This window comes from Leptopilina boulardi, unplaced genomic scaffold, assembly GCF_019393585.1.
Source record: "Leptopilina boulardi isolate dan_hultmark-lab unplaced genomic scaffold, ZJU_Lbou_2.1 LbouV2_121, whole genome shotgun sequence".
NCBI classification, from domain to species: Eukaryota; Metazoa; Arthropoda; class Insecta; order Hymenoptera; family Figitidae; genus Leptopilina; species Leptopilina boulardi.
The window spans coordinates 3,052,384-3,065,295 of record NW_026137665.1 but is presented as its reverse complement, the minus strand read 5'-3'; the positions used below and the strand labels follow the sequence as shown (position 1 = coordinate 3,065,295).

General features: G+C 29.5%; 2 protein-coding genes across 9 annotated transcripts in view; one reads left to right on the top strand and one right to left on the bottom strand.

The window, feature by feature from the left end:
* Nucleotides 1-12,912, bottom strand: part of LOC127285903 (forkhead box protein P1) — a 426,402-nt gene that overhangs the window by 400,750 nt on the left and 12,740 nt on the right. The window lies entirely within an intron of this gene.
* Nucleotides 7,861-8,145, top strand: LOC127284914 (jerky protein homolog-like). Its single transcript, XM_051310638.1, has one exon. It carries the CDS (start codon nucleotides 7,861-7,863, stop codon nucleotides 8,143-8,145), a length of 285 nt encoding a protein of 94 aa, XP_051166595.1.

Below are 12,912 nucleotides of genomic sequence, written 5' to 3'. Positions count from 1 at the left end.
TTTTGAGGTTATTTGACCTATGACCTTGAATTTTGAGGTTATGTTTGTCAAACATAGCTTTTAATTCAACGATCCCTTGACTTATAAACTTCAATTTGTATGCTTGATTTATGACATTGAATTTTTGTTTGATTTATGACCTTCAATTTTCAGGTTATGTTTGTCGAATATATTATAAAGACTTGCAGCTATATTCACGTCATTAAACAATGAAGGTAATATAGACTTGAGACTATATGCACGTCATTAAACAGTAACGGTCATATGGACTTGTGGCTATATTCACGACTTTCAATTTTGAGGTTATGTTAGTTTTAATCTAACCTTAAACTTTAAGATTATGTTCGTCTTTATATGATTTTGACATATGCCCCTGATTTTTGAGGTTATTTTCGATTTTAAACTATATGTTTTTGACTCATGAACTATGATTTTTGAGGTTATGTTAAACTTTAAGGTATTGACATGAAAAAATTTAAATAGGATAGTATCATTAATACATTGATAAATTTTAATCTCCTTTTTTTAAACCAATTTTAACAGAAAAAAATCGTTTTTAACCAAATAAAGAACCAAAAAAAAATAGCCCTTTCTTTCTTCTTGGAGAAGACATTAAAATGACATTTGAAAAATATGTAAATTTTTGATCATGAATTGATAATGACAACAATTTGTTTTGTTTCACGACCTGGTAGTTTCAGAGAGCGACAGTGAACATCCCTCTTGACTTTTATGTGCATTTTATGAAAGGGAGCGTAACGCTGTGAAAACTGCCCAATAAACTTAATTTAAGTATCCCACGCGAAACCTCTCTATATATACTATATATATATATATATATAAAACGATATACTAATCATATTCTAACTTTTGTCTTTATGGACTCACAGCTTCATTTAGGGCACACAATACAGAGAGAGAAATATAACCTCGTTTATATTTTTTAAACCCACAAACATTACATTTTCTTGATTATTTCTTAAAAATAAATGTAAAACAAAGTATGTTTTATAATGAGCATAAATTAATAATAAACAAAAGAAGTTGACAAAATCCCTCTCTCTCTTTAATTTTAAACTTCATATACTAATTTTAATTAATAATCAACAACGATTGCAGAGATACGGATAATCAAGTATGTACACTAATAATTTTCATCCCATGAAAACGTCTTAAAATGTCAAAAGCTGAAGGGTTTCCGACACATCTTCTAGACGTCGCACATTAATAATTAATATTCGAGTCCAGCATTTTCAAGAGAACAAGATAATTGCTCCCACAAAAGATATCAGTGATCCTCAGACTCAAGTATTTGTTGGAATATATATGAGTATAGAAGGCCCGATAAGTCTGTTACGCTGTTCCCTATACCATTATTTATACCATAATTTAGGAGAAAAATTTTCAAAATCATGGCAATTTTTCTGTTAAATTGACCTATTTTATTATTTTTATTTTAAATTTTTAGTTTTTATAATTTTTTTTTATTTCTAACTTCTAAATTTTAGATTATTACATATAATACAGTATGTAAAACAATTAAGAATGATTTTGAAAAATTTTGCAAACATGGAGGAATTGAACCCTGGACCCTTGGGACGAGAACTACTAACACTTACCACACAACCACTGACTTACAGATCTTTTACACGACATTTGCGTAAAACGATTCCATTTAAGAAAAAAATCAAACAATCAAAATAAAATTCAATCCAACTGTGTATTTTTCTATTTTTAATGAAAAAGATGATATAAATTTTAAAAAAGCTTCGAAGAAATTTTAAATAATTTAATTTTCAAAATTTTTCAAAATTAGAAATTGCATTTAAATCAAAACACAGACACACAAAAAGTAAAATGTGGTTTGGCCGAGACACTACACTAGTCTATTTTCATGTATTTTTTCGCGCTGAATCCGAATCCGAAGTCAGAATTATCAGATTGGCTTTTATTTTTGAGATAAACTCAAAAAACTGCTCAGAAAGAAAAATAAAATCAAAAAGTTAAAAAATTTTTGAATGTCACTGCCATAGTGTAATTCCATGTATTTTTTGTCGCTGAATCCGAATCCAAAGTCAGAATTGTTAGATTCGCTCAAATTTTTGAGATAATTGCAAAAAAAAACGCAAGTAACAAAAAACTCAAAATACTCAAAATCAGTTTTTTGCAATTATCTCAAAAATTTGAGCGAATCTAACAATTCTGACTTTGGATTCGGATTCAGCGACAAAAAATACATGGAATTACACTATCGCAGTGACATTCAAAAATTTTTTAACTTTTTGATTTTATTTTTCTTTCTGAACAGTTTTTTGAGTTTATCTCAAAAATAAAAGCCAATCTGATAATTTTGACTTCGGATTCGGATTCAGCGTGAAAAAATACATGGAAATAGACTAGTGTAGTGTCTCGGCCAAACAGCTTTTTATTTTTTGTATGCCTGTGAAATTAATAAATTTTATGCATAAGAAACGGTTTAGGTAACATAACCTAAAAATAATGTTTTCAGGTTATGTTACCGGTTACTATTAAAAACATCTTTTCTAACTAATGCTACCTGAATCATTTCCTATATATAAAATTTTTAATTTTCATTTAAATGCAATTTAAAATTTTTTTAAATTTTCAATTTAAATTATTTAAAATTTCACCGAAGCTTATTTAAATTATTTAAATGATCTTTTTCCTTCTTTTCTTAAAAATACATAGTTAAATTAATTTTTTTCCGATTCTTTGTCTGATTTTTCTTTAATTGTCAATAATTTTTTTTTTGCGAAAGGTTATTTTTAAAGGTTTAGATTATTTACATTTTTTTAAAACTAGGAAAACTAGTGAGACCCTGACCAGTGCCCTCTTTTAAATTTAGTAAACATCCTACTTGATCTTTGCCGAAGTCATATTTAGAATAGAGTTTAACTGTTAATTAGGAAAAACTGTTTTGGTCCTTGCTAAATTCCAATTTTAAATCGGACTTAATTAAAAACTAGGAAAACTGGTTTAATCCTTGCCCAAGCCCCATTTCAAATAGAGATTAACTGTTAACTAGGAAAACTGCTTTGGTCCATTAAAAACTCCAATTTCAAATCGGGCTTTATTGGAAATTAGGAAAACTAGTTTGCTACTTGCTCAAGCCCTATTTTAAATCGGACTCAATTGGAAACTAATAAACTTGTTTTCGTCCTTCCTAGAGTTCTATCTGAATTTGGATTACATCGGAAACTAGGAAAAATGGTTTGATACTTGCTGAAGCCCTACTTTAAATAGAAGTGACCTGTTAACTAGGAAAACTGCTTTTGTCCTTGTTAAAGTCATATTTCAAATTGTGATTATATGAAAACTAGGAAAACTGCTTTAGTCCTTTCTAAACTCCTTTTTTAAAATCATGCTATTTTAAACCTACAAAAACTTGTTTGTTCCTTGCTAAAGCCCCAAATTAAAGTCTGATTGAAATGGAAATTAAAATAACCATTCTGATAATTGCTAAAGTTCTATTTAAAATCGTACCTAATTGTAAATTAGGAAAACTATCTTGATCCTCGCTAAAGCCCTATTTCAAAAAAAAAAAAAATAATAAAGTAGAAAATTTTCTCCATACAATCAATTAACTTATTTGAATCAAATAAATTATTTTTCACTCATCATTCTAAATAATTATTTCAGGCTCTTATTAAAATATGTCCAAATAGGAGGAATTAAAGGGAAGAAACATTCAACTTTCCCCCATACCCAAAAAAACTGTGCGGAGGGTCATCTTCCCCTATTTGTCCGCAGTTCTTACGTGCCACCGTGAAAAAAATTAAAACAAAAATAATTGAGAAGCTCTTAAATATTTCCAAAACTAAAGCCGGAAGCGTGATGCACAATTGCGAGGTGACTCTCGATGAATGACGAAAAAGACAGAGTGGTAAAAACGGCCTCGTGACATTGCGAATCGCCTCAATCTCACCCCTTTCTCTCTCTCTCTCTCTCTCTTGTGCATCCCTTTTTCTTCTTCTTTTCATCAAGAGAATTGTAAGGGATGCTAGGCAACCGATGAGGTGATGGTGGGAGAGGGAGAGGGGGGTATAAAAAATTGCTAACCACCGACAGAATGAAGGCGTGTCGCTGAGGATGCATTGTCCTAACGAAAACGCCAACTAATCTACGGGAATAAAGTCAACAGTTGCGTCCGGGTCGGGGTGCGACAATACCGTCAGCTTTCCTTCGAATTCCCTAGTAATACCCATCAGGCGAGGAGTTAAAGTTGAGGAACTCTTCTTACTCTTTCTTTCTTTCTCTCTCTCTTTCTCTCTCTCTCTCAAACTCTAGTCATTTCTCTGGCATTGTATTATATCTTCGCTTTTAGAGTGGCAGATAATCTGACGTGCAAGCATTTCTCGCTCTGAATTAATATTCTCCTCGAAAAAAGAATTTTATTTGCCCGCGCTACTCTTACTTCGTAATTCTATAATGCAAGCTAAAATAGAGTATATATATATAAGATGGTATGTAAATTATGAGAATTTTTTTTTCTTGAAAATTATTTTTTTGTACTACTAAAGGTACGTGTATGAATATTCTTCACATTAGACCTGTTAGAATTGTTGTGGCGTTGAATTAAAATAATATCGAATTTTTATTCAGCAGAATTTTATAAAGTGGATTTAGATACGAACGTTCAAATGAACGAAATCTCCCGCACACTGTGATTGACTAAAAATCAAGTTATAATGAAATAAATATATGTATAAACACTTTTATTTATTAAATAATACTTATTACAACATTATTAAAAGCTAATAACACGAAAAAATTAAAAAATTCCAAACAGACATAAAACATAACCAAGAATCTGTATAGAAATAACTTTCAATTAATTACTTAATAAGAACAGCTTTATATTAAAAAATAACAAATAAACAATTTGTTTCTTTTTAAACAATTTATATGAAAAAAAATATTACAAGCTTCGGACCCCCCCAAAATTTTAAACAATGAGCGATAGTTTGCGGGAATTTGAAAAAATTTCCATAAATCCTAATTGTTTATATTCAAGACCAGGTTATTTTCAAAAATTTTATATGAAAAAGTTGTTTCTTTTTAAACAATTTATATGAAAAAAAATAGTACAACCTTCGGATCCCCCCAAAATTTTAAACAATGAGCGATAGTTTGCGGGAAAATTGAAAAAATTTCCATAAATCATAATTGTTTATATTAAGGAGGTTCATCCCAAAATCGATTTTCTACAGATTTTTTAAAAAAATTTAAGATGTATTATTGACATCACTTTACATGTGTTGTTCAAATTTTATTGAATTTTACCGTATCATTTTCAAGATAAAAATTGATAAAGTTTGAAGTTTTACATGGGAACAGTGAAAAAACATGAAAAATGACCATGTTTTCATTAATTAAAAAAAACGGTTCTACAGATTTTTTTAAAAAACTAATATGTTTTAAATTATGAGTTTTAACAGTTTTTACAAAAATATGAAATTTTTTTACCGTTTGGTTGTGAAGTAAATGTTAATCAAAGTTAGCAACTTTTGAACTTATCCCATGTAAATAAAAGAAAGAAGAGGAGAAACGGCAAATTAACCTCTAAATTGGCCAGTGGAGCTCAACTTTTATGAACTATAGCTGTCGGTTTTAAACTTACGGAAAACCCCTAATAGAATGAGTACCGCTTGAAGGGATGAACCTCCTTAAGGGGTCTACCCACTTTAGACGCGCTAAAATGAAGGCTGTTTTTAAGAATTTTTCTAATTGGATTATATTATAAATATTGACATATAAGTTGTTAGACTAAAGAAATACACTTCCGAAATACATGAAAAAATTTTTGTTATTTGTTTTTTTAAAATTTTATATGCATGCAAATGGTAGTTGAAAAAAAATCCCCCAAAAACGATGGGTCCACGCTGTTGATGAAATCTCTGACATGGATTGTCCGAAACCAAAAAATCAAAAAGTTTTGGATTCAGTGTGGTAATAGCTATAGCGCATATCAAGGGATTTTTTATTTTTGCAAAATTGACAAAATGGCGGACATTTTTCGAAAAATTAAAGAAAACCGTGTGTTAGTTTTTTCGAAAAATGTCCGCCATTTTGTCAATTTTGCAAAAATAAAAAATCCCTTGATATGCGCTATAGCTATTACCACACTGAATCCAAAACTTTTTGATTTTTTGGTTTCGGACAATCCATGTCAGAGATTTCATCAACAGCGTGGACCCATCGTTTTTGGGGGATTTTTTTTCAACTACCATTTGCATGCATATAAAATTTTAAAAAAACAAATAACAAAAATTTTTTCATGTATTTCGGAAGTGTATTTCTTTAGTCTAACAACTTATATGTCAATATTTATAATATAAACCAATTAGAAAAATTCTTGAAAACAGCCTTCATTTTAGCGCGTCTAAAGTGGGTAGACCCCTTAAGGATAAGGTTATTTTTAAAAATTTTGGTGGGGGGCCGAATGTTGTAATTTTTTTTTCAATTTTATTGCTAAAAAGCAATAATTTTTTCCTCTACAATTTTTTATTTCAACCTGGTCTTCATAATTAGATAATTAGTTGAAATTGAATTTTTGTTGAAAATCTTAATTATGTTTTATGTCTATTTAGATATGTTAATTTTTTTATTTTTCACTGTTGTTATGTTTTAATAATGTTGTAATAAATATTATTTAGTAAATAAAAATGTTTAAACATCTATTCATTTTATTTTATCTGTATTTTAGATCGATCACATTATGCGGGAGATTTCGTTCATTTGAACGTTCGTATCTTCAAGCACATCCCTATTTTAAAGATAGTGAATACCTTACTTTAACTTTAAATAGAGCAAATTATTATTTAAAAAAACTTTTATTAAAGAAAATTTCTATTCGAACTAATTTTTAATTTAACAGAATTGTCATTTAACAAAAATTCTACTAAGCTGAATTTTTAAGTGAGAAAATTTGTATTTTACCGAAACTCAATTTGACCGAACTTTCAATTGTCCGAATAGTCTTTTCGTAAAACACACTGTAAAAACGTTGTAAAAACTTTCACATATCGGATCATATACCTGATTGAAACATTTCAGTGGGAGTTTTAAAATCAACCAATCACGATTTCTTTTTGCTAATTTTTGATTGGTTGATTTTAAAACTCCCTCTGAAATGTTTCGGTTAGGTGTATGATCGAATATGTGAAAGTTCTGTTAAATAAAAATTAGCCCGAACACAGAAAATTTCTTTGATACAAAAGTTTTGTTAAATAAGAAATTTGTAATTTTTAAATTCTGTTAAATGGGAATTCAACAACAGGAACAGTACTGGCTTCTTAAATAATAGAGGTAAATTTCAAAACTTATGAAATTAATTACTATCTAAATAAATAATAATTACAGTGGAAACTATCTATAACGAAACTCTTTATAAGATAAAACTCTCCATAACGTAAATATCTGTTCAATTTGGTTGGTTTGTATTAAAATCTGTATATAGATACACTCTCTTTAACGAAACAGTCACTCACTATAACGAAAGTACAATGTCTCAAAATAAAAATATTTTTTCCCCATTTTGCTTCATTTGTTTACTTCTGTGTGCTGTTATTGCTGCCAGACAATTTCTGATGGTATAGGTAGATAGATAAGAATGTATTCGTTACTGTGAAAAATTAATTTAGTCTCCGTTTGAGTTTACTAGAAGTCGAATGTGACTAATTGTACATGGCTTGTAAAAGAAAAAGTTTTTCTATAGACGAAATGGTTTCGGTAATTCATGCAATTGAAAAAGGCGAAAAGAAAAGTGATGTCGGGAAATGTTTTGATCTTAGTGCATCTACTGTGGCGACTATTTAGAAGAATAAAGATAAGATTTTAATGGCAGGTCAGGGAAATTCTGATAAAAAATTAAGAAAGCCGAAGTTCGATGACTTAGATCAAGCCATGCTTACTTGGTTTCATCAGCAGCGTGCAAATAACATACCAATTTCTGGACCTATTGCAAAAGCAAAAGCAAGTAGCTTTGCAGAAGAACTTGGTATCGAAGATTTTAAAGCTTCAGAAGGATGGCTTGATAAATTTAAACAGCGGCATAATACAAATTATGGTAAAATTAGTGGAGAAGCTATGGATGTAAATACTATGTTACCAAAAATTGGCTGAGTAATGTTTGGTCCAAGTTAAGGGAAAAATATTCTCCAGATGATATTTTCAATGGTGATGAGACGGGACTTTTAAGCTTATTTAAAAAAAATGAGGATGAAGAAAAGGACGAAGATGAAGAGGAACATGTAGAAGATCTTGGAACAACACAACCAACTACAGAACAAGCCCTTGATGCAGCCAAATTATTACAAAAATTCTTTTTATTCCATGAACAAGATTTAAAATTATCTCAAGACATAGACAAAATAGTTAAACAAATCCAAATAACATATTGGCAAAGCAGAAACACTTAATCTAAAATCACAGACTATTATGAATAATTTGTTTTCATGATCACAAAGGGTTAGCTTCTTTTTCTTTAATTCTGTCTATTTTTTTAAAATAAAAATTTAATGTGAAATACTTTTTTTTTGCTCACTCGATATAACGAAACAAAATGCCCGGTCCCTTGAAATTCGTAATAGAGAGTTCACACTGTAATTCTTTTTACTTAAAAAATTTCTAAACGTATTGTTAAAAATATAATCTTTCTCGTATTGTTGAAATATTAGAAAAAATAAGTGTAATAAAAAATTACTCTACAAATGATGCCAATCTGGAAATCTGAAATTCCAAAAAGGATCGTTTTGACTAACATGAAGTTTGTCCCTTACACATTTCGATACCCAACTAAAAATGAGTTCAAGTTTTTTCTGTAAATGTACATTTTTTAAACAAAATATTGTCAACAATATTGGCAGTAGTCAGGACGCGCAAAAATTATTTTTTTTATCTATAAAAAGAAGGATTTTAACTTTGTTCATAATTTCGTTTGAATAAATCTAAATTTTGTTTTACCAACTCCTTATGATGATGATGATAAGTTTTCACGACTATCGCGGAGTTATTATATCCAGTCGACTGTTATAAAAGGATTACACGATGAAGATGATGTCGCAAAGTGTATTGAGAATAGAAATTGAAACATGTCGAGAAGAGAAAGAGAGAGAGACAGATGAGAGAATGGTACTTGTGGTCCAGTATAATATTTAGCTTTGCTTTCGTGTCGTAGCGTCAAACGTTGATGAAGGGACACTCAACGTGATATAATACTGGCACAGAGTCATCAGGGAAAATAATTACAATGAGCCTACTGGCACGCATGCTCCAACTTTCTCTCTCTCACTCTCTCACAATATCCCCAGATCCACTTGATGCATTTGCGGTTCGCCGATTTCGCACAAAATCCTAGCCCATCGTTATTATTTCTGTTATTATTACTTTAACGACGACGTTGTCGCGCACACGTCAAAGGTTGAAACGATTTCCATTGGATCAACTCGATCAGTAAAAGATTCTCTATCGTACATGTAATAACAATCGGACCTGTATTTTAATGAACGCGAGAATTTAATACCGAAACTGAATGAGTGATGTTTGAAAAATTCTTTTCATCCAGACATATCAAGTTTTTGCTTTGAACAAATTCATTATTTTCCAGTTTTTCATATACAGGGAATCTTTGATCAATTCCTCTTTAATATACACACGTAATAGAGAAAAGTAATTGCTGAAGCTGCGGAATTATATTATAATGATTGTTACAAATTATAATATAAAGACACGCAAACCTAACCTTTATCTAGATATATATGTTCGACACAGAACACTTGAAAATTTTTAATTATTTTTATGGTTCAAATGATTATCAATAATTTAATATTATAAATGAACAAAATTTAAACATTGCAAACTTGATAAATATTGTTTATGTGTTGTAAATTAATGTAATTAATAATTTTTTGTCACACAATATGTTAATTGCCAGACGACATTGGTAAACCAACAGGGTTGGGAAGCAAGAGCATAAAATATGTTCGTCCAAAGCAGAGTTGGGTAGGATTGAAATTTTGTCCAACAGTAATTTTGGGAATTAGGCTGTGTCAGTTCATCGAGATATTTCGAGTTCAAGATATGACGTCAGAGGCTTGGAGGGACAACAAACAGACGACACAATGTTATTCTCATGGGGGAGAAAATTAGTTTCCACTTTCATCAATTTTATTCATACTTTAAACATGGAAAACGCTTATTGATATGTAATAAAATTAAAATGTGTATTGATAATTAATTTTGTTATATATTTGATTCAATTGCATTGATGGATTCTCTTAATTCGTGATAAAATATAAATTTTGAGGTTAGGGGTGTTTGTTTACTAATCACATTTTACATTTTAACAACATTATTAAACAATATCCAGTATGCATGTTATTAAAAAAGATATAAAATATATATTTTAAGTGGGAATGACCGCATCAGTAAAAGATTTCAAGTTAGTAAACAAACACCCCTAACCTCAAAATTTATATTTTATCAGGAATTAAGAGAATCTATAAATGCAATTGAATCAAATATATAACAAAATTAATTATCAACACACATTTTAATTTTATTATATGTCAACAAGCGTTTTCCATGTTTAAAGTATGAATAAAATTGATGAAAGTGGAAACTAATTTTCTTCCCCATAAGAATATCATTGTGTCGTCTGTTTGTTGTCCCTCCAGGCCTCTGACGTCACACCTAGAATCGACTCTGACGTCATAAGTGACAGAGCCTAATATTTAACTGTATTGTATTGTGAACACAGCCTAAACAGTTAAATGCACTTTTCGAAAATTATTGGGATCGGCTAAACTGCAATACGCCATCTGGTGGGGACCCATTCTCTCCCTCCATTTTCTTTCTTTGTCTCTCTTCAATTAATAGGTTAGAAAGAGTAGAAAAAACAAAATGGAGGGAGAGAATGGGTCAAAGTTACTAGATTGTTACTAGACCACCTTTCCCAATTAGGTTGTTCAAGTTGTGTTGGAAAAAATTCAAGATGGACGAAAGTCAGTACATAAAGGCCTGAGCAGAATAGAAACGTAACAGGAATCACAATCGTAAATTCTTCCGGTTGCGTTTACGATTACGATTCTGGTTACGTTTCTATTCTGCTCAGGCCTTAAATAAACAGAAATGTATGGGACGAGATCAAATTTTTTTTTAATATCTCGCTTAAATGAAATTTTGCGGAACCTAAGTATATTAGGATTTTAGTTTCAATTTTTAATTACCTATTTAATACAATAATAAAATTAATGGAAAAAATATAATCGTTTTTTATTATTGTAATAAATAGGCTATTAAAAATAGAAACTAAAATCCTAATATACTTAGATTCCAAAATTTCAATTAAGCGAAATATTAAAAAATTTCAATCTCGTCCCATAAATTTCTGTTTTTTTATGCACTGTCTTACGTCCATCTTGAATTTTCCCCCACCCAAATTGAACTACCTAATTGTTGGACTATTCAATCCTACCCATCTCTGCTTTGGACGAATATATTTTGGGCTCTTGCTTCCCAACCCTGTTTGTTAACGAATGTCTTTGGGCCAACGCAAAATGAAATCTCTAATCGTAAATCTTAAGCTTTTACATGAGAGAGAAAAGGATAAAAGATATTTCTATCCTTTTCTCTCTCATGTATATGCTTAAGATTTACGATTAGAGATTTCATTTTGCTTAGACCTATTTGTCAATTAAGATATTTTTGTGACAGGAAATTATTGACAACGAATGAAAAATATTTATCAAATGTGCAATGTATAAATTTTATTCATTTAAAATTAAATTATTAAATTGTTGATAATTTAAAAAAAAATGATCCCATTATTTGGATCAATTTTGATACCTCATATCAAAACAAAACGTTGTATTTCAAAATGATACCATAAAAAAAGAAATGAAGTAAAAATAAATTGATGTATATATATATATATATATATATATAATACTGTCATTCAGCACTAATTGTAATAATTTCTCTTGTGGAAATTATTTGAAAATGCAGCAAGTATAAAACAAAACCTGGCAAACTAGAGTATGCCGGAAATCAGTGGATGAGAATGGAGTTCAGGAAATGAAACGGACGAAGGTGAACGAAGGGGAGCTGTCGCACTCTCGGAGCAACTAAAGAGACTTTGCGTTATAAATAGCAAACACAGACGGGTAACTAACACCAAAAATTGAGAGAGCAGGAAGATCAGCCAAGGAATGTTCACCCTACGATCCGAAAGTATCGTTACTATATAACCAACTATTTCAAACCCCCATTCACATTTCTTAACTCTTATTATTATTATTATTATTGTTATTATTATTTTTCTATTTAACTTTCTTGTTGAGATTTATAGAAAATAAACAAAAAATAAAAATATATATATATTTTTAATATAAAAATCACAAACATAACCTAAAATTTTTTTGTCTCTAAGGTCCCGTTTCTCGTGAAGCGTATAACTAAAAATTCAATTCACAAAATTTCTATTCGAATTAACTTTCGAGAAAATAAAAATTCGGCTAAAAGAAAATTCTATCTAATGAAAAAACGAACAAGTTAATACTGTAACTACTAATTTTTTTTTGCTTAGGTTATGTTTTTTTTCTTTTCAAAAAATATAGAGATTAAAATTGTGGAAAATTTGATTTAAATTTGATAGAAATAATTATCTTTGTCTTCCATGAGTACAATTTGCCCTAATTTTAATTTCTATATTTTTTTTTAAAAAAAACCCTAATGAGCAACATAACCTAAATAAAAAACAAATTACGGTATTGCACTTTTACACTGTAGATTTGTATAGAATTTAATAATTTAAAATATATCAATATGAAATTTTGGTCTTATCCCTAATAACACAAGATATCTTGGGATATATTGATAATATCCCACAGT